This window comes from Trachemys scripta, chromosome 9, assembly GCF_013100865.1.
Source record: "Trachemys scripta elegans isolate TJP31775 chromosome 9, CAS_Tse_1.0, whole genome shotgun sequence".
NCBI classification, from domain to species: domain Eukaryota; kingdom Metazoa; phylum Chordata; order Testudines; family Emydidae; genus Trachemys; species Trachemys scripta.
In genome coordinates this window covers 70,034,298-70,057,452 of record NC_048306.1, presented here as the reverse complement: position 1 = coordinate 70,057,452, position 23,155 = coordinate 70,034,298, and the positions used below count along the sequence as shown (strand labels likewise).

The following is a 23,155-nucleotide window of genomic DNA, read 5'->3' as shown; positions in this document are numbered from 1 at the left end:
AGCCCCCTCCTTTACCCCAAATCCCTCATCCCTGGCCCCACCCCAGAGCTCACACCCCCAGCCGGAGCCCTCACCCCTCCACACACACCCCCCAACCCAGAGCTCCTTTCCACACCCTGAACCCCTCATTTCTGGCCTCACGCCGAGATCACACCCCATCCCACACTCCAACCCCCCCACCCCACCCCAGCGAAAATAAGCGAGTGAGGGAGTGAAGGTGGGGCAGGGAGAGCAACTGAGGGAGGGGGGATGGAGCGATGGGAGATGGGGCAGAGAGAGCAACCGAGGGAGGGGGGGATGGCGTGGCAGGGCCTCAGAGAAGGGGCAGGACAGGGGCAGGACCTTAGGGCAGGGGAAGGGGTGGGGCAAAGGTGTTCAGTTTTGTGCGATTAGAAAGTTGGCAACCCTATTTAAGTGAGGGATTGGTGGCAGGGCATTCTTTATAGGGGTGGCTTTGGGCTTTGGAATTCTATCCTTCAACTCTTGGCCACTCAGAGCCCACATTTATTAACCCTTGAGGGCGCACCAGTACTATTTTCTTTTCCCCGGGCTCTTCAGTAAGAGAAGGGGGCTTGAAGGATGGGGGTGGTTAGGTGGGAGGTTTTTGCTACTTTATTTATTTGGGGGTGGGATGTTGTTTCAGTGTGGATTGTTTTAAGTGGCTAATTCATTTGCATTTTGTGATACTGTACAGGCCAGGAATCTCCAGTTTGTCAAGTGCACTTTGTGCTGTGTCTTTGGAGAATTCCCCCTGCCTAGGGGAAGTCTCTGCCAGCATTAAGTTCTGCTCTGGATCCGTCGACCTTGGAGTAAGGATCTGGAGAGGGCAAAGGGGACAGAGAAGTGAGAGCAAGGAGTATGGCCGAGGGAGGCTCCACTCTGCCCAGTTCTCCACTGACAACAATAGCATCAGCTGAAGCTAACCCTCTGCTTTAATTTACACTGGTCCTGCGTGGCTGAGACTCAAGGAGCTGGGACCAGTTTCCTTAACAGTCCATCCCCTCCCCCCGTACACCCCTCCCTGTCACTGCACCCGAGCAGAGCTTGGGCAATGAAGCCCCAATAAAACCAATGGATAAATTCGGTATGCTTTACCGCTGAACAGAAAGAGAGGCACACAATTCAAATGGGAAAATAAGCAGCACATCACCCAAATGACAGCCTTCAAAGCCAAAATAAATCATTGGTTTCGCTTCATTTTGATTTGGCCTGGTAGATGTGCAAGAGCTGTCCACTGTATTAAATGATCACTATGCGTTCTGCTCGGAACGCTGTTACTGGTTCTAGAAGCAGTTTTCCTGCATGTAAAAGTTCAGTTTGATTAATTACATACAAGCAACATTTTCATATTCCACTCAATAATTAACCCCTGTAATGTATCGATTTTTTTCTTGCCCTTTGCTTTCTCTGATCCTTTGTTGCACAACAAACTTAATTAACACCCCTTCCTAGGTTCAGATTCCATTTTACATATGCACCATTGCACCCGAACCAAGTAGTCAGTGTCTCTGTTAACGCCATAATCTACAACTACACCTGCTTCTGTTACCGCCTTACTTCATTATTCAATTCACTAGCTACTACTGCTCACCAGACTCCTTAGAAAACCTGAGGCAAAATTCAGCAGCAAGACACCTGGAAGTGTACATTTTGCTGTGGGTAAGTAGATTACAAAATGGATGGTGTTGGGTAAATCAGTATAACTCATCAATGACTGTTTGAACAGCACCTGGCACAATGGGGTCCTGATCCATGACTGGTGCCTTTAGGCACCACGATAATACAAACAAAACAATAATAATAATTCAGTAGGGATCTGAAATAAGTGTAATTTACCCAGAAAGGGAGATAGCAGGAAAAAGTAGCTAACAGAAGGGTGTAAAACAAATCCTGCTTTTCTCTTAGTCTATGTACATAGGGCTGACTTCTACACTGACAAACGGTGCATACAATGGTTGGCCCAGACCACCTTTCCTCTGAAGATCAGAGGCATTCTTTCAGGGCCTCTTCCACCTGGGACAACCTGCAAAGCCAGCAGATCTATGGTAAAGGTTCTCCTAGGATGGATAGAATGGGATTATGTGCCTTACCATTTCCTATGCCACCATTCCTGCCCCCTGCTGCTGTGGCATGGTGGTGGACAATGGGGGCATTTCATAGCTGTTGTAATAGACATGTGGGGTCTTAGGCAGCTGGGAGTCAATTTAGAACAGCTACCCCCTCCCACCAGACACATTCTCCTGGGCTGTGCAGCACAACTTTGAAGTTGAAGGCCTTAGCATTTACGGAGCCACCCTGCAGAAAAGAAGCCTGACCTCCCCTACCTACAGTTTGCCCACCTGGCAGACAATGATGGATTAAGACTAAAACCTGCAAGGGGCAGGTAGAACAGCTGCTCGGAAATGATCATGGACAGCAATACCAATGGCCAAAGGCAGAAATTGCTCCTGGAGCCAGGTAACTGAAGTTCCCTGTAGCTACCCCGGTGGGTGGGGCAAGTTTGCCCCTGTGAGGCTCTCAGAATGATTTACAAATGTTAATTCATAAAGATTCAAAGCACCCAAGTGTGCCAGGCCTCTGCACTAACCCCTGCATGACATTGCTTCCCATAACTAACATCATAGCTGCTCAATGGTATGAATGATTAGCCAATCAATCCATTCACAGGCAGCATAATGTTTTGCTATGAATCCATCCTTTGCATTGCAACAGATGAATACTGCAGCATGATATAATAGGCTAAACTCATAGCTGGTGTAAACAAGTGCAACTCCCATGGAAGTCTCTGGGCCAGATTGAGATGTGATCTATCTATTGCCTTAACGTACATGTGACATAGGGTTGGAGGTGGCCAGATAATGGTGAAGTAGCGTAACTTGTAATGATTGGGCATTCAGTGGACATGTAAAAGTAAGGTACTACACATGATGAGAGGACAGAATAAGATGTGGGCTGTACATCATGCTGACAAATATTGTCTCATTGTTCATTTGTACTCCCCATCTGCCTGAATCAAGCTGTTGTTTCTTGTTTTATGCTTAGATTGTAAGCTCCATGAAGCACAGACAATCTTTTTCTTCTGTGTTCGTACAGCACCTAGCAAAACAGGGTCCTGATCCACGAGTAGGGTGGTTCAGTCCTATAATAATAGGAATAATAGATTATAACAAACAACAACAACTAGCAGGAAGGCAAAAGACAAAGTGTATGAAACCAGAATAAAAATGTAGGTAACCAAAAATAAATATGTACCACATCTTCCAATTATTACATTAGAGGATGCTGTTTTTGCAGTATCAAAGAATGTGGGTTAGATTCTGATCTCAGTTAAATTAGTGCCAATCTGAAGTAGCTCCACTGAAATGAATGGAGATATTCTGCATTTACATTAGTACATCTCAACTGAGATGAGCATCTGGTCCTTGGGCCAGATCCTCAGATGTTATAGATCAGCATATCTCCATTGACTTTAGTGGAGCTACACCACGTTACCAGGTGATGATCTAGCCCTTTATCTTCCCCTCAGTTTAAAGTTTTTTACTGATCAAATTACAAGAAAATTGAAGGTCCTAAACTGGGCTTACATCAATATCAAGCTGGACTTATTACACAAACATATACCCCAGAAAATCATGACACCCTTAATGATTTTGTCCAGCTTCTTGAATAGAATTAAAGGTTAACTAAGTAGTAAGAGTACATGTGCACCTTAGAAACACTTCACCAGGAACCCTTCAAAAGACTTGTGGAACAGTGGATAAATGTGCATGATTGCTGTGTTGTGCATTTATGGGCTTTCTGCTAAGATTAGACCAGATGGCTCATCTCTCAAACCCTCACTAATTGGATCCTATAAATATTCCAGTGTTGCACAGATAACAAATGTATTTTTAAAATTGTAAATATTAATGATAGTTATGATTGTGAATGAGTTTGAAACACTTAGCATCCAGCCTATTTCCTCTGAATCAGCCAACAATCTACATAATGTAATTCTTCCTCCAGACTTGTAAACATATTTATTTACTATCCACAAAAATCAAGAATTTAATATTTTCTGATCAGCATGCTATAGTTGAAAAGTTAAAGAGTACTGAAATTCCTAAGTTATCTAAACAATTCTCAATACAATTATTTTATTACACAAATGTAGTAAAAAAATTACATTTTCAAATGTTCATTTAAAAATGGCTTAAATTTTTTAAAATGACCATTTTAATCAAGTAAATATTTTCTTAAAAAAGAGACCGCCCAATACTGACAATAGTCATTTGTTTTCATTGAAGGTTTAAAGATTGGTGGAGAAGGTCTAGAGTTCTCATTTCTGCAAATAACTTTTTATTTAGAAAAGGGGGAAGACCTTTCACAAACAATACAAATACAGGTACAGATCCTGCGTTGCATCCATCGGAGATGCTGGACACAGCTGGCAGGAGCTGGGAAAGGAGATCTGTATAAAGGTGGCATTAAGCCACCTTTACACTTTGTCAACCCCAGTTTTACAGCTTTCTGGGCCAGATCCCAGTGTAAAGTAGAGCAACTTCAGAACTGCTCTTTGTCTTGCTGCCTACATTCCCGAGGAATCATTGTGGCAACTAGGAATTGCTGAGGTGTATGGATGCTCCAGTCACCTCTGTACAACAGTGTATAGGATTGGGGGTTATGCATGAGCTGTTAAGGCAGCCTAAGGTCACCAAAGGATTCCCCTGTGTGGGCAAAGTCCTTAACAGACCGATTAAAATTACTTAAAGGCTGCAGTAACTGCATTTATGAGAGCAAAGAGACTAAGTGTGGTTAACCACTGCTGTATGCACCTTGTACGTTCTACACCTGCAGAAGGGCTACCCAGCATCAGAGAACTAAAGGATCAAATAGCTGTGCCTTTTATGGAAATACTGTATTTGTTTTAAGAAATACTTTATTCCTGAACTACTCTTTGCCTTTAGAAATGTAACATTCAATTTGCTTTGACATTTTCATTCTGTGGCAGCTCCTTATATCATGGCTGTCTCCCAGACAAGCTTCCCTCTTCTCACCCAACCCAACTGGTAGCTGTCTCAGTTGCTTTCTCCAGTGCATGTATAATTCTTTTTCAATGCTGGAGCTGCCTCTGCTGGGCAGCCTTGATACAGTCATTTTATATCCTTCGTCATTTGAAATATGCTATAAATACTTCCAGTATCCACCAATCTTTACTCTAAACCTTTCATTACAAAAAATGAGGACATTCAGAGGGTGCAGTTGAGAGTTTTCAGGCTCAACCTGGCGGGCTCTCTTATGGGTTAATTAGAATGTGAAAGATGCCAGTTCTTTCGAGACAGTGAATTACTTCTAACCCTTGAGGAGAATATGTGCAGCAACAGCATTGGTTTATTTTTTGGAAATATTAAATACTGCAGAGAACAAAGCAGTGGATGAATTTGACTGGAATTATCTTTGGCTTTCATTTAACTACAAATCCCTTTGTTCTCATTTTAACCTCTCTGCAAATGCTAAGAAATGGAAAAACTGAGGAGAACTTCTGGAAAAAAAAAAATGTATGGCTAAGTTCACAAGTCCCACACCTGTCCAACATGAGAACTGCAGGTGGCCAGCCTGTCTCACGGGACACCCAACAATTGAAGCACTCAGATACCTGGCCATTTTTTAAAATGTGGTCGGTCTAGACACACTGACAGTGATCAGTGGGGATGGGAAAATCTTGGGGAGTGTAAGGTACAGTGAACTAAAAGGGGTATGGAAGGGAATACAGCTCCCCTTCTATTAAAAACAAAAAGGGTTTCTTGGTTTAGCAATACAGCGCTATTCTCCACAGCTCTCCCTTCTCCCAGGTTGGAGCACTGAGAATGGAATCTCCGGGGTCCATCTACTTTGCAGACACAAAAACTGTGGTGGCTAATATTTTCAAACTGTAAATTGGCAGTTAGAGAACCTAATGGACCTATGCTAACCTAGCCCAGTTTAGGATCAGGTCAGCTGGGAGGTCTCAGAACCTTAAAACTATACAGCGTACTTATATGTACACTTCATACATCTTTGGTAGGCTGACAATTATTCTCCCATTCACTACACATCAACTCCCTCCTCCAAACTCACATCTGTTGTGACCTCCTCAGGAAATTAGTCCAGCCAGTGACCACTGTGGGGCAGTTGGGAACAGATATTTTATTTTGTAAACCACTGGAATGATTTGGAACATCAAACTGTTCAGTAATTGACCGATGTCACCTCATTAGTTGATATCATTACACTCTTCCTCCATCACTTTATTAGTCCATACACACTTTTTTAGTCAATTAGATGGCAAGTTCTTAAGAGAACATATTTATTACCTGCATATTTGCACAGGGACTAGCACAGTGTGCCCCAGTCTTGACTGACTGGTGCCTTTTGGCTCTGCCACAATGCAAATAAATAATATGCCAGAATTAAACTACTGTTCCTTTAAAACTTTAATTAATCCCAGTGAAGCCAGCTGGGCGGATTTTCGGGAAGGCGCCTGGTAAAACAAGTTGAAAGACAAGTGCAACAGGAAGGAGGCCAAAAACAAACAGGAGTACAATAGCTGGAATAAAAGGGGAACAAGGTTGAACTAGGAGAAACAAAAGAACATGGAATATTAAAAAGGGAACTATACCAAGACGGGACAAAAGGGAATCAAGAACAAGCCACGGCAGACAAGGTTTGATTGCATCTGAGTTTAAGAAACCTAAAATCCAATAAACGCAAAGGAAAAAGGGAGGGAAATCAGTGCTATTAGAATATGTGGGACTTAATGGAATGAGGGGAAAGAAGCAGCTCTGGAAAAAGTGATGAATTGAGATTAGAAACTGGGTGGGTAAATGGGAAAACAAAGAGGTGTTGTTGCTGTTTGACAATCAAGGGAGTTTAGCAACTTTCCAAAAGAAATGCAGAGAATCATTAGCATAAAAGAAGGGGTGGGAATAAAGAGAAAAGTGCAGGAGACTGGTAGGAAACACTCCCCCCAAGTTAAAAGGTAAAAATCTTGTTGTCAAGACTGATTGTGGATCATATAAGTTAAGTGCAAAAAAAAAAAAAAAATCACTTATACTCTTGGGTAGTAGACTTGAAGAAAGAGACGCCAGGGAAAAGAAAACAGGACACAGTTGTAAGAAACCCGTGCCTGGATTGGGAATTAGCCTGTGTGTGTGCTGCAATGGCTCTGGGTGTAGTCACTGGGGTTGCTAAAGTATAAAAAGAAAGGTTACACTAGGATTTGCTGAAACGTGAAGAGGATGCTGTTCATGTAGCTCAGAACGAAGAGTGCTGTGTTTGAGGAGATACTAGCAGTCACGCAAACATGCCTGGACACTTGACTTTGATATTAACTATGGGTCATGTGCATCCATGGAGCAGCTGGGCACATGAGAGTGGGGTGTACGAAAAGCACCCATTTAATCCCCTGCGTGGAAGTCTCTGAATTCCCTAGAACACAGGGACTACTCATTGCTAGCACTCCTAGCAGTGTAAGAAAAAATCTCAAAGGGGATGGGGAGAACGCAGGGGTCCCCAACCCCTTGCATTGGCCCACATAGCTGGCCAGAAATGCAGCGTGGAGTATATCATAACTCTTGAAGGAGTGTAGTGGCAGATTAACTCTGAGAAGCAAACCCAATGAGAAGAAACTTCAGCCTCAGTTATCGCAGGTAACATGAGCTTTGCTAAATACGTTCCTGTTGTACCGTTACGTGCACATTGAAATCCATTCTTTGCTGTTATTGTTCACAGTCTCTCAGTATCATGTGAAGTATATTTGTTTATTTACAGGCTTATCCATGATGTTGTATTTTAGCTTCTCTTCAAGAGAAATGAAGGTGAGGAATAGGGTGACCATCTGTCCCATTCTGACCGGGACAGTCCCCTTTTAAGCCCTGTCCCAGCCATCCCAACTTTTTTTTCCCCAAAAGGAGGCATTTGTCCCATTTGCTCTTGCCAACTGATCAAGTCAGCCAGAGCAAACAGGACAAATGCCCACTTTTGGGGGGGAAAAGTGGGGTGCGGTAAGGAGAGGGCAGAGATGCCAACCCCCCCACAGGGGGAAGGTAGGGCTGGGGGGCAGAGCAGCATTCCAGCATGCGGGACCCCCGGAGTGTTCCAGCAGCCGGGCAACAGCCATTTTCTCTTTGGGAAATATGGTCACCCTAGTGAGGAAACGTTATTGTGACTAGGGTAGGGTAGAAGACATTGCAGGGTAAGAACATGCTGCTGCCATGGCTGCAACCTCAGCAGTGGAAGCAGGAATAGTGGCTGCAAAGACAGGGATAGAACGAAGCAGGAGCAGAAGTTCCATGGTAGCAGTACAGCTCTCGTACAGTGGTGCAGGCATGTGCCCTGCTGAATATATTGGGATTATCTTGCCCCCTAGTGGCTAACCTACAAAATTCACACGGGACCAAATTAATCATGGTGTAAATCCATTGACGTCAATAGACTATGCCAGCGGTTCGGGACCCCAAAGTGGGTCACGATCCTGTTCTAATGGGGTCACCAGGGCTGGCATTAGACTTGCTGGGGCCAGGACTGAAGCCCAAACCCCCACTGCTTGGGGCCAAAGCCGAAGCATGAGAGCCTCAGCCCTGGGTGTGGGGCTCGAGTTTCAGGCCTCTGCCTGGAGTGGTGGGGCTCTGGCTTTGGCTTCTCCCCTTCCACCCAGGGCGGCAGGGCTCGGACAGGCTCAGGCTTCGGTCCCCGCTCCTGGGGTCATGTAATAATTTTTGTTGTCAGAAGTGGGTTGTGGTGCAATGACGTTTGAGAACCCCTGGACTATGCATTGCCTCTGATTTTGAAAAGTGATATAAATCAGAATCCCTGCTTACTACCCTGTCAGGGAGCCTAATCACCTGTGATGTAAGAAGGTGTAAATTAAAGTTGCCTTTAATACACTTTAATTTATGTTTTACGTACACACACTGTAAATCACTTTGCTTCCTATAGTAATGCTTCTGGCTGATTAGTATGCGAGTTAAACAATCTGGACTCCCTTAGATTTAGTAGATGTAAATAGACTATTGAGAAAATATTACACCTGCACAGAAAAATGTAGATATAGGGATTTTTTTTGTTGTGGAAATTTCAATGGAAAAATGTCTTTTCATCCCTAAATTGAAAATTTTGACTTTCAGGTTTTCCAGTGAAAAAAAGCATATATTCCACACACAAATCTGCCTAGATGAAAAAAATATTTTCCATCAAAAACATTTATGGAAAATTTTCAATCAGCCCTAGATATAAATTATACATTGGCAAGAGGGTGAAAGTTGAAATAAATCTATGGGGATCTAAAACGGTGTAACAGACGCACTGAGGTGACTGAAAAAGGTACCAGCTAGATTCCCTATAGATTTACCAGCTCAAATTCAGAGGTCATATTGAAGATTATGTAAGCTACAGTTAGACTTCCTAAAGGAATTTAAGTTAGGGAGTTTACTTCCATTGACACATCGCCTCTAAATTTAGTTCATCCACACTCATTTAGACTTATGCCTGAGTTGGGGCCAATGGATTTAAATTGGGTGTTAATTTGTTCCATAAACCCCAATACATGAGAGTGCAAAAACATCTGGTTTTCAGTTTCCGTATGCCCTATTTAGGGATAACTAATAAACAACAACAACTTTCACTTACATTTTAAATAATGGGACACGATCCAAAGCTGACTTGTGTGGAACCCTGCCAATTTACACCCACCGAGAATCTGGTCCAGTGTCCTTTCCATAGGTTACTACTATGATCCTTCTCCCCTCCCACGGTAGCCTGACCTCCCCTGCACTTTGGGAGATCTGCACATGAAAGCAGGAGGAGTTGGGAGGAGACCATTAATAAATGGACAAACTGTGTCCCATTTTGCTCTCAAGTAGGAAATGAAAATTAAAAAATTCCTCAACCATCAACTGACTGAGAAAAATTTTCCATGGTCAACTTGGCTGTCATTCAATACTAAATGAAAGAATAATGCAACTGAATTCCATAGCTAAAACTCTGACAAGCAGTCCTTTGCAGTCCCTTAGAAAAATCCTGTAAAACAACCACAAATTGAATGGAATTTCTATAAGTCTGTGCATTTCAACAAGAGTTGTTCACTTACACATTTTTAACAGAAGGAGGCACTCTGTTTTCAGTGTTCACTAAAGTTTCTTTAGTGTCTGGACTTTTAAAAATAATTAAATGAATTTTAAAATAGCCTTCAGTTCCAGTGAAGAGGACCTGTCTTCTATTTAACACACCATTTCCTTCACCATATTTTAGTTGGCCAGGCCATGGCTTGCTGGAAGGAAATACGAAGCAGCAGCTGGATTTATCCTACCCTGGTCCTCTGCATTTATGGATTTTTCTCCATGATGAGGCCATCAGAACCTTTCCTCACCCCTTATCTAACAGGACCAGATAAAAACCTGACCATTGATGAGGTATGGCTATACACTGCTTTCCCATTATATGGAATAACAAAATACTGAGTGTACTTTATTCTTCAGAAAGAAACTATAAGAATCTCATTTACTCTCTGACATTTATTACAGAAAGATACATGCATGATATTTCCCCTGTGAAAGATTAGGAGCTCAATCCTCATTTCTGCCCTAAAGGGCCAACTGAGAATTCCCTGACAGAAGGTAATATTCAGGGGGCAAGTAGACAGCATATGTTTAAAAATGTTAAGGCAATAGGGTTCATAAAATAAAGTTTTCCCTATTAAACAGTAAACAGTACAGTATAAGATCTGGGCATCACGCATACTTATATTGCTATATTTTACACATTGAATTAACAGCAATGAGCATGATCCTTTCTCCAAGTTCATTCACAAAAAAAAAAAAAAAAAAATCACAGAATTCCTTCCTTTCCCTTCCAGGTTACAAACCAGGTTTTCCCAGTTTGGACATACTCGTATCTGGTCTTACTGTTTCCTGTTTTCTTGATTACGGACTATCTACGCTATAAGCCCATCATTATTCTACAAGGCCTTAGCTTCATTATTACATGGCTGATGCTTTTATTTTTCCAAGGAGTGCTAGCCATGCAGTGGATGGAGTTTTTTTATGGGATGGTAACGGCCACTGAAGTTGCCTATTACGCCTACATTTACAGCGTTGTCAGTGCTGACCATTATCAGAAAGTGACTAGTTATTGCAGAAGCATCACACTTGTTGCAACCACAGTTGCAGCGGTGTTGGGGCAACTTTTAGTATCTTTGGCAGAGCTATCCTATTTTTATCTAAATGCCATTAGTTTGGCTTCTCTGTCCTTGGCCTTCCTAGCCTCATTTTTTCTACCAATGCCAAAAAAAAGTATGTTCTTTCACAAAAATCGTATCCCTGAAACTCCGCAAGGAACAATGGGGCAAGACACAATGTCAAATGCACCCAGCATGAACGAGCAGCCAAGTTGCCAAGAGGACAAAGATGCCGCGAAATCATCTGTCATTACCAGGACGTTGCCCGAATGCCAGTCTGACAAGCACCAGTGTCACATGCTTGTGCAGTTATGCAAGGATTTAAAGGAATGCTATTGCACAAAGAAACTTCTTTACTGGTCCTTATGGTGGGCTTTAGCCACTGCAGGCTATAACCAGATTGTGAATTACGTCCAGGTGTTATGGGACGACCGAGCACCCTCTCAGAATTACGACGTTTATAATGGGGCTGTTGAGGCAGCAGCAACATTTCTGAGTAAGTAAACAATACAGTATTCAAGTATTTCCTCTAGTAAATTCTAAAATATAAACTATACCAGATATATTTTAATCATGTGTGCGCCTATCATGTGGTTTAAGTCCATTTCATGCCTATCAAGCATTCCACAGTAGGGGTAAGCAGGTTGTACATTCAAATTATAAAAATTCATCAGACGTACCAAAAGCCTCAAATTTAACACCAGGCCACGTATTTCTCTAGGGGGGTGACTCCCAAAGCGTAGGCTTTAGATCACCAGAGTTTTGTGCAGTACTTGGTGGACTGTGGAGAGCACGCTGATCACATGGACCTTGTGTTCAGCTGCTAAATTCATTCAAAAAAGCTCAAAATGCATTACTGCCCTGTTATTTTTCCACATGGGCCTTGCTATGTTTGCCACAGAAATGTTAGCCATTCATGAATGGGAAGGGATGCTTCTGTGAGACACTCCCAAAGACATGGATCACACTATGAAAAGTTAGAGAAATCCTTCAATAGAGTATGGCGCACTTTTGAACGTACTGTTGTGTACGTTACTTCTCTTAATGAGACCCAGGCCGGTGTACTTATTAGAATTAGCTATCAAATGACAGGAAGATCAGTTTAATATCAAACTTAATTTTCAGATGTTTAATGCATTCACAGTCAAATAAATTTCAGTCTGAAGCATGGGTTTTGGAAGTAATATATGGTGATGTGGTAGCATCCCCAGAGTTGAAGTGCACATCTAGGGTTTCATTAGAGGCCCATCTCTAGTTGAGCCTTCTCTCACATATAATCCTGTTGCCTTGCTACTCATATGAATAAAGGCTGCAAGACAGAGCCAGTGGTCACCCTTCCTTTATAAACAGGAACTTTAAAAAAAACTAAGCCCCAAAAAGAAATTTCTAAATCCTAATTGGCATGTGCAATGTGGGGCTACAGGAGAATTTTTTCACCAAAAATTTTAAGCGAACTGTTAAACTCACTATCCTGATGAAGTGGGTTTAGCCCATGAAAGCTTATGCCCAAATAAATGAGTTAGTCTCTAAGGTGCCACAAGGACACCTTGTTGTTTTCACTATCCTGAGATACCAGAGTTTTAAAAAAGAATTAGGGACCTGGTCCATTGCTACCCTGCAGCTGGAATAGTTATTTACCCCAGTGCAAAACAAATGCAGAATGCTACCATCCCGATCCAGCAGGGTTTTTACACTCACTTTGCACTGGGGTAAATGGTTGCACAAGGTGCAAGGTAACAGTGAATCACTCCCAAGGTGTTTCCTCAGATAAATTTTCATAACCATTCTGTGTCACGTCGCATCTCAAAGAGCCCAGCAAGTTCACACATTAAGCACTAGGGTATGTAAGCGATTGTGATACTCTGCCTGATTAAGAATGAGAGAACACTGTTCTCTGTAGATTTTTCAAAATCAATAAAAGGTCTGGCTGGCCTAGCAAGTTTCACAAAAAGATCTGTGGACTTGGCAAATTCATCAGTCAAAGGATTTGCTTCAGGATTCTGGCTGAGCTTCTAAAGCCACAAAGGAGTTTGGCATATTTTAAAAGGACATGAACAAAGCTCAGTGGAATTACTAAGCTCCCCAGGGAACCCCAAGAGTCTTCTAAGAAGAACTGGGAAGGAGAAAGGACAATCAATTAGCCCAGATTCTATCTCTAAAGTAGTCCAGCTCCGGTGCATACTGTTGACATTCAGACTAAGAACATTTTCTGTTTGCACAGCAGCTTGTCCAATACACCAAGTATAATCATGCCTATGATTTGTCAATAAAAATGACAAGAATTGATGAATGCAGGTGTGTGTCTAAAAATGACTAATCTGTTGCATAAAATAAACATCTTACAACTGGAACTAGAACTCTTCTAGTCAAATATTTACCATGGGTTTTAAAATCAAAATATAAGTATGTTACTATTTACTTGATAGCGTGGCAGGTATACAACGCAATATTCTTATATCATCTCTCTAGGTTCAGTAACCGCCATGGCAGTAGGATATGTGAAAATTAACTGGGATCTTTCAGGAGAGCTAGCACTGGGAATCTTCTCTGCACTGGATGCTGGTTCTCTATTTCTCATGCATTTTACTGCCAACATCTGGGCATGCTATGCTAGCTATCTAGTTTTCAAGTCATGTTATATGCTTCTCATAACAATAGCAACGTAAGTACAAACCATCATCATGATGAATTGTTTATTCACAGACTTCTCAAACCAATAAAAAAAGTCACATTAGATAGTCCTTCAGTTTAAAAATAATGAAGTCTAGCATTAGATTGATTACAGGTCATTTAGTACCTTGAATGAAATCAATATATTCCCCTATTTTCATTTCAAGGGGTTGTTAGAGTAGTATGGAGGACTAAGACAAGAAAACAAGGTCGACAGCCAACCATTACAAATGTATCCATCTTTCCTCCCACAATTACAAGTACAACACTGTCTTCAGCTGGGTGGAATGTGAAATGTATATGGTGTTTGAAAGATGTCACCCACAAGTGACCACTGAATGCAGAAAGAACAAGCCATAATGTTTCTACATAACTGGGAATATTTCAAGGAATTCAGCAACTAGTTATATTATGCCATCTCTATTTCAGCTGGTTAGGGATATCTGGTGGATATTTATTGCTGTAAGCTACATTTTAGATATGATATAGCTTGTCACAGACAGGGTTAAGAGCTACTAAATTAACCTACAGCTATACCTAGGTATATTTACAGCTTGCTGTTAGGTTAATTAGTGCTTTAAAAAGAACAGACTGATAATAAACCAGCAGTCGGCAACCTTTCAGAAGTGGTGTGCCAAGTCTTCATTTATTCATTCTAATTTAAGGTTTCGCGTGACAGTAATACATGTTAATGTTTTTAGAAGGTTTCTTCCTATAAGTCTATAATATATAACTAAACTATTGTTGTATGTAAAGTAAATAAGGTTTTTAAAATGGTTAAGAAGCTTCATTTAAAATTAAATTAAAATGCAGAGCCCCCCCCGGACTGGTGGCCAGGACCCAGGCAGTGTGAGTGCCACTGAAAATCAGCTCGTATGCCACCTTTGGCACGTGTGCCATAGTTGCCTACCCCTGCAATAAACCCTCAAACCTTTGTTTTTAAAGGGGGGGGGGAAGAGAAGAGAGAGAAAGAGTCATTGAATTCAAATGGATTTTGCTTATGTTACATAGCAGCAATATAGACAGAGGTGACCTCTTCCCAAGGCTTGGTAAACACCAGCTTCTTTAGTCCCCTGGTGCTTGGGTTGGGGGGTGGGGGGAGAGACACAGTCACACAGCAGCTGGTGTATTTTGATGTAAGAAACTATAGGCTGGCTAGAAGGTTGTACATAGCTGTTTTCTGTAGTTGTGAGTGCAGTAAGCCTAGTTGCTGTGATTGCTATCAATCAACATCTCTGCTCAAAGCAGTTAGAAAAACTCTGAGCATGTTATAAAGAAAAGGAGTTGGAAAGAGTAACCTGAATTGTGTCCTCATTTTTTCCTGACTAGGAAAAGCCCATTCAAGGATTTCAATCCTTTTCTGAGTACTTGAAAGCCATTAGATGAGTTAAACCTAACATGTTTACAAGAACCCTGGCACCCCATCTTTCTATAAATCAAGAAAAATGAACAAAACGACCAGAATTAAATAAAGCATCAGGGGGAATTAAATAAAGAATGTGCGAAGAGCAGTATTCCTACAGTCCCATATTGTAAATATGAAGCTTGCATCTGTCTACACAACACACTGGCGCTAGTGGGGAACTTTCTAATTAAAGATTTTTCGTTAGAAGATCCCAATTCATCAAAACTGAAACTGATTGAACCAGACCCTTTCCCGTCAACAATCTCCCAACTAAAAGAAATGTTGAAAAAAGTTTCAAAGTTGTTGAAATGTTCATGTCAGCATTTTCAAAATAAAATGGTTCATTCTGTGGTTCAAAACAACTCTTATTTTGACATTTTAGTTAATTTATACTAAAAACCAAAATATTTAAACAATCAAATGAAACATTTCAAAATCATCAAAACAAAATGTATCAATTGACCCAATCTAAGCGTTTTTTTCCCTTCCCCCCAGATTATCAATTTGTGAAATTTTTCAACATTAACTTTTCATCTCATTTTGGTACAGGAAATTTTTTCAAAATCTCTAAACTTCTCACAGGATAGGAAAACCATTTCACACCCATCTCTCTCTCTCTCTCTCTCACACACACACACACTCTCTCATGAAGTATGACACATCTGACTCACTATTCAATCCAGCCTTCTGTTGATATTGCTTTTTTGTGAATATGGCGCAATAGAATTTTGTTCATACAAATATTTGGGGAGGATTTTTTTCATGCAAATACAGCTGTTGAAACATGAATGGGTGCATCCATGTGCACACAAGTCAATTTGTATTGAAAGTGCTTTCTGAGCCACCTTTGATTATTAATCCAGCTAAATAGATTAGGTCAGGTCTTAAATTCACCCAGAGCTGTCTGGAGCAGAGCTCTGGTACATATTTTCAACCCCCCTGGAGTTTTCATAGCATGTTGGGAGGTGGGGGGAGGAGGGTTGCATGGGGGGGGGCACCAGGAAAGACTGAGAATTTAAGCCCTGGTTTAGGTAGGCTAGTGTGTGTATGTGACAGGAAAAAACAATGTAAAATCTGTTGAACAGCAAATAAATCCAGCCTATTTCTTTCTCTTCCTCAGTCAAGAAGGAATCCAGCTGTTTTTAAATATGGAGTCTATGAATATGGCCAAACCTAATGCTCATTCTTTGCACAAAATAGACAGGAAACAGGTGTCCTAAGATTTCCTAGACCACACAATGCTCCCCTCAAAGAGAGATTCAACATCCCAATGATTTCTTCAGGCAATGCTCCTGTTTTTATAAATCTTAGCTCACCCATCGCATGACTTAACTGACCAATCTCACAGCCCACATCTCAGTGCTGCATATTGAATACTCGCCATAAATGGTTTCCAAAACACCCAAGGGCCCAAATATTACTAAACACATTTACACTGAGGTAGTGCCAAAGCCTGCTCCCCAATTTGCTACATGCTGTACAGACTTACAGAAGGCAACAGTTTTAAATATTATATGTTCAGCAATAGTAAACAATGAACAAATTCTTCAACAGAAGTTGGTCCAATAACAGACATGTCACGTACCTTGTGCCTCTCATATCTGGGACCAACATGGCTACACACAAAAAATATCTTGACTGGTACATGGACAGTTCACAAACAGGAAAATAGGCCAAATCTGACAGATGGTTTGCCATCAAGTTCAACCAGCTCTACCAAAAAATGGAAAACCACAAGAACTTCAGGAGCCTAATAAATATCCTATGTCCAATAAAAAAGAATCGACATACTGTACAATGTATTACAAGAATTACAAGCAAACTTTCTGAGTAGAAGACCCAAAAGATACAATTTTACAAAGAAAGGTTTAAAATAAATGCTCCCACCCCCAAAAAAAAGTTGAAGGGAGATAAAAAAAACTTACAGGAATTCAGCACAGATAAGTAGTAATCAATGTCACTCTCAAACCACAGACCTTACAAACCAACTGACAAGAGAAACTCTGTTCTTAAGAGGTTCTATTAGATCCCATAGGGCTCATCTGAACCAAGAATGGAAGAATAATCCAGAAGTTTGGTGCTAGCCTGGTAACTGGGAGAGCCAGGTTTAATTCCCTGCTCACTCACAGCCGTCCTGTGTAACTCTGAACAAATCACTTATTTCCTCTGTGCCTCAGTACTCCATTTATAAAATGGGGATTATAGGCGATACCCTGATCCTAGAGGACAGAAGGTGAAACCTCTCCTCAGAGACTATGGTAATATAGGGGGAAGGGAGCATGTAAGGACAGAGATAGATAGCTAACATGTTCAAATACACCTTGCCTTGTCTACACTCGGGTGTTAAAATAGGATAGTAACACATTGTAAAATGACACCTTTTATCCTAGCCTAGACATACCGTACTATATGTGAATCATCGCTCTTTTCCAAGGAAGAGGATAGGGAATCCATTCATGTTCTCTGCAATTTAACTAACCAACCATTTAATTTTAGGTTTCAGATCGCTGTCAATCTAACCATGGAACGCTACGCTTTAATGTTTGGATTCAACAACTTTGTTGCACTGGTGATTCAGACTATTATAACTGTAGTCGTAGTTGATTCAAGAGGTCTGGGATTGAAGATAGTCACCCAGGTAAATAGTATTATTCACTTTACATTTACTGTTTGGCTAATTCAGTTAGTGTTGCATGCATCTTAAACCTGTAAAAGGAATCCTTTGACATCACAATTTCCAGTTTAAGCAATCATAATCCACTCTTCTTTTGTCCTTTCCCTTGTGTAGACAGCACTGAAGCTGTAACTTGGTCACCAGGTTTGAAAGTATGCCACTGGGTTTTTACATAAAACTCATAGGTTAGTCATGGTCCCTTCCCCTCACCCTTAGTGGCTCAGATCCACACTAAAGATCCCATTAAACTGATCCTTTGATTTTTGGCAGGGACCCCAGACCAATTCATGAATGGGCAGGTAATACTGTTGGGCTGCTGCCAACTTCCTCTCAGTGAATACAACTAAACTAGCCCCCACCCTGCTGAGAAATCTACATAATCTCTAGCCACAGGGTGTCATGGCAGTTCAACAGCATAAGAGGTAGCCTGGACCAAGCACAGAACTAAGCGCATGAGGCTCCTGCATTCTAATTCCACCTCTGACACAGACCTGCTATATAACTTAAGTCAGATAATTCTACCTTCCTGCCTCGAGTATTCACATTTGTAAACTCGAGTAGTAATACCTACTTATCACATGGGGTGTTCACTGTGCTCATTAACCAATCCTGCTTCTACTAATGTCAACTGAAATTTTGCCTCTGAGTTCAAGAGCAGCAGGATCTAGTCAAAACCTTGGTAAATTATTTTTACCTCTTTGAAATCACATGATACTTTCTAGTTACTGAAGAGAAGTTGAAAGGAGCCTTCGGTAACTTGGCAGGAGAAGGAGGTGGTGAGAAGAGGGACAGAATCATCAGGATACCAAAGTAGGAAAGTAAAGAAAGGGTAGAACTGGCTAACATGCACATTTTGAGTGGCTGGCAAAGGGGGCAAGACATGGAAAGGGGAGCCTCACTTTGAATCTCTGTTTGATGGAGGAACCAGTCTGATAATTGCTATACCCTTGCGGCTCACAGCCACACCACACAGAGTAGGAATACATCCAACAGCACAGAATACTTAGGTATGTAGAGTATAAAGCTATTTGAGTTGGTACCCAGGCTCTTACAAAGAGTGCCATGCATCTTAAGCTTTCGTGGACTACAGCCCACTTCTTCGGATGCATATAGAATGGAACATATATTGAGGAGATATATATACACACATACAGAGAGCATAAACAGGTGAGAGTTGTCTACTGTCTGTACTGGGCTATCTTGATTATCACTTCAAAAGTTTTTTTTTCTTCTCTTAATTAACTGGCCTCTCAGAGTTGGTAAGACAACTCCCACCTGTTTATGCTGTGTGTGTGTGTGTGTGTGTGTGTGTGTGTGTATATATCCTCAATATATGTTCCATTCTATATGCATCCGAAGAAGTGGGCTGTAGTCCACGAAAGCTTATGCTCTAATAAATTTGTTAGTCTCTAAGGTGCCACAAGTACTCCTGTTCTTCTTTTTGCGGATACAGACTAACACGGCTGCTACTCTGAAATGGATCTTAAATGACCACAAGTGACCAGAAACTTGGTTTTATATATCGTCAATAGACTTAATCCTCAGCTGATGTAAATTGTCAGCTCTCCACTGAAGTCAATGAAGCTCTGACAATTTATACCAATTGAGCATTTGACCCTAGAGGCAGCAGGTTTAACAAGGTAAGAAATGCTACTCTGGAACTAGACTAATGCTTTCATGATGCCAACTGTAGATATGATACAAATTGACAAATATAATGGAAAAGGCTTAAGCGAACAAGTGCTCCCCATATTGGTACCTAAAGTCATCAGATGCTTCAGTAACACAAGTCCATGGAGCGCTTGCTTTTGAGTATGGAAAAGAAAACAAACATCTGCTCTGTTAGTTCCAATCTTTACCATGTTCCCAAGTGAATGCAGAGAGTTCCTTCAATGACATCTCAGACAGCAATTCCTTTTGCTGGCCCTCTGGGCTCCAAGAATACCAAAAAGGTATTCAGATACCATTCAGGAGGGGTGTGACTTCTGAGTTCAGACATGTTGTTATATGGCCTTGAGGTCTCTTGGTTGGTTAGCACAAGCAGGAAGAGTTTCTGGAAAGATGACAAGCATGCTGCTGATTCCCCCAGCACCACCCCTTTTGCTTTCCCCCAGCATGGAGCACCCCTCTCCTGATCTTCCTCTCAGGGTTACTTCTGCACAGTAACTCGGTTATACTATTTACCTGCCAGGTGGTTTTAGCAGTGAAGCTACATTGGTGCCTGACAAAACTGATAGAGGAAGGAATATAATAAACAGGGGGACTCAAACAGGGCATTATGGAACAAAATATTGTCCAAAATGCTAAAGACCCCTTGAGAGTTTCTTTTCACAGCCATTGAATGAAAAACCTCTACAATATAGAGGCATAAGAGCAGGCTTATGATGCATTACTTTAGAGCTTTTAATAAGTTCTCAGAGCTTTACATTTTTCATAGTATTAAAAGCACTCCTCCCTCTCCATTCACTGTGAAAGGCAAAAATAAATTGCTTCCTGATGTGTTAAATTTTGACCTACACTACGTTCAATGTAATAAGTGCTATAAGACTCCGTACAACTTGAGATCCTGAAATGAAGATACATCTACAATACATCTTTGATTGTCTGGATATCATGGAGGAATGAGGAAGCAATTACTTTTGGATAATCACAGTTATAGTGTAATTTATAAATGTTTAATGTGTATGATATGTTTCAAACAGTTTCAGCAACTGAGGTTTGTATGAACAAGGTAGAACTGTATCATTTCCAAGATACCATATACAACAATCCTTATACTATAATAGGATAGAATATCATTGATATCATGCAAACAAACAGATCTTGTTTTCTCCCAATCCTGGACCATATTGATACTAGTCGAGTCTCTAGCATAAACTAGTGGCTCTCTGAAGGCTGCTTTCCGTTGGCTGCCTATACCCCCAAGGAGCCATTCCAGTAGCTGGTCATTGCCAGAGCCTAAGGAAATATTTGGCCATGCCTCTTTCCCTGACCACACTCTTATGATAGTGGCCAGGAGGAGCAGGGAGTTGGTGTAGGAGCCAGTATGACACCTCTGCCACACCCAACGATCCTCTGGTATCTGGCAAGCCATCCAAATGAAGTTTGTGCTTGCAGAAATTTAGCTATGACATGGATGAATGAATTGGTAGAATCTATATACTTAATAGTTCAGAAAGAAGTGGGTATTTCTCCAATACAGTATGTGTGTTTCACCAATTCTTCTGCATTCTTTTTTTTCAGTTCCTAATTTATGGCAGTTACTTTGCAGTCATAGCTGGGATTTTCTTGATCAGAAGCATTTACACAATTGTCTCAATCCAATGCAAAAAGGAAACACAGAACTTCTCCAACGGATCTCAGAACATTAAGGAACAAGAATCAGAAACCAGATTATAACCAGCTATGCAAACATCTGTAACTTTAATGACTTATCAAAAATGCCTCTGCTTGCAAAACTCTCACTGAAGTCAATGAGAGATTGCAGTAAGGGGAGCAGCACTTAGTCCTTCATGTACGCCCCTGCTAAATCACAACAAACTTACTCCAACCGAAAGAATTGCCTGATATGATTGAACACCAGATCTTCAGCTGGTGTAAATCAATATTGTGCCGCTGATCTGAACTGATCTAAACTAACTTATACCCTTCTGAGGAACTGGCCCATCATACTGACATTTTGCCAAAAAAGGAAAGAATCTGGTTTGATTGGATTCTGATTTATTTACACAACAGCATAACAATCTCAATCTATTGTTATGCCAAAAATATCACTGTTCTTTTTCCCTCTCTTACTCAGGCTTTTGAAAGAGTTGTAAATGGGCTGCTTTCCATTCAGCAATTCAGCTTTGCTACTCCAAGTGGGATGAGGGTTTTGCTCATACCTTCATTCAGGGTAGATACCTGCCTCCTACCTAGGTATACCCCATCCTATGATGGTAGAAGAATTACTGACTCTACACCCCTATAACATTCCTTCTTAGTTTTGTATCTGTAAGGCTGTTTCCTCCCCTCCACCTTTAAGATCACTCTTGAAAACTGGGCCTTTCACTCATGATGGTTGGAGAAGCCAGGTTCCCCAGAACAACTATGGTGGTTAAATGTAAAAACAGTCAAGTCATCATTACTTGCATTTGAAAGATGTTGCTTGAACTTCATGGGGAATCCATGGCAAACTTGGGCTGGAAGAGGAAGAAAATTTAAGAATCCCACGCATTTGCTTGTGTCTAGATACAGAGTTAATTTAAATTAAGGGCGTGTGTTTCACCATCTCTCTAAATTCAATGAGATTGTCCAGTATGCAGTACAACCACGATAGGTGAAGTGTGGGGAAATTTGGTTTGGTGCAATACAGGAAAATGCCAAACTAATGGGTGAGGCAGGAAGATGCATCAAATAAAAATAAACAACACTGCAGGTATATTCTTTAAGTGCCAAATCACGAGGGCCACTGACCTCAGATGAGGATTTTCCTGAGTAAGGCCCTCAGAATTTATAAAAGGCTTGAAGCCCTACAATTCAGCTGAGCAGTGAGAGAAAGTCACATCCTGAATGACACAAGAGATTCAGAAAGCACAGATCCACCTTGTGGATGGCCAGCCTCAGGTAAGTTATATCAATTTTTTTTCCCCCGAAACAAAGTTTTGTTGCAGTTTCTAACTTCTCAAAGCCAGACTGTAATAATAAAAGAAAATTATCGATACCTTAAATTCACAGAATAGTGCTTCACTCAAAGCAACTGTACAGATATTACTTACCTATTTCTCCCAATGGCCATGTGAAGCACATGGTTAAGTATCCTCTCTCCCCCCAAATGTTGGAATAGACAAAGATGAAGGTAAAAAGGTGGACAAATTGGAAAAGGTCCAGAGGAGAGCAACAAAAATAAGTAATGGTCTAGAAAACATGACCTGAAAGGAAAGATTGAAAATATTGGGTTTGTTTAGACTGGAGAGGAGAAGACTGAGGTGGGACATGATAAGAGTTTTCAAGTATGTAAAAGGTTGTTACAAAGAGAAGGGTGAAAAATTGTTCTTGTTAATCTGAGGATAGGACAAGAAGCAATGGGTTTAAATTGCAGCAAGAGAGATTTACATTGGACATTAGGAAAAACTTCCTGTCTGGGTGGTTAAACACAGGAACAAATTGCCTAGGAAGGCTGTGGAATCTCGGTAATTGGAGGTTGTTAAGAACTGGTTAGACAAACACCTGTCAG

General features: G+C 41.1%; 1 protein-coding gene across 4 annotated transcripts; it reads left to right on the top strand.

The window, feature by feature from the left end:
- The first annotated feature begins 6,490 nt into the window (after positions 1–6,490).
- On the top strand, positions 6,491–22,049 carry SLC19A3 (solute carrier family 19 member 3). 4 transcript variants are annotated; one of them, XM_034782594.1, is made up of 6 exons: positions 6,491–6,682; positions 10,267–10,427; positions 10,871–11,687; positions 13,661–13,853; positions 17,763–17,904; positions 21,184–22,049. In XM_034782594.1, exons 2-6 carry the CDS (start codon positions 10,278–10,280, stop codon positions 21,337–21,339), a joined length of 1,458 nt encoding a protein of 485 aa, XP_034638485.1. In that variant the 5' UTR covers positions 6,491–6,682; positions 10,267–10,277; the 3' UTR covers positions 21,340–22,049. The 4 variants fall into 4 exon arrangements, with proteins under 4 accessions (XP_034638485.1, XP_034638488.1, XP_034638486.1 ...); XM_034782595.1 differs by lacking the exon at positions 6,491–6,682 and adding an exon at positions 6,986–7,667; XM_034782596.1 differs by lacking the exon at positions 6,491–6,682 and adding an exon at positions 10,539–10,631 and having other exon boundaries at positions 10,372–10,427.
- Positions 22,050–23,155: the final 1,106 nt, after the last annotated feature.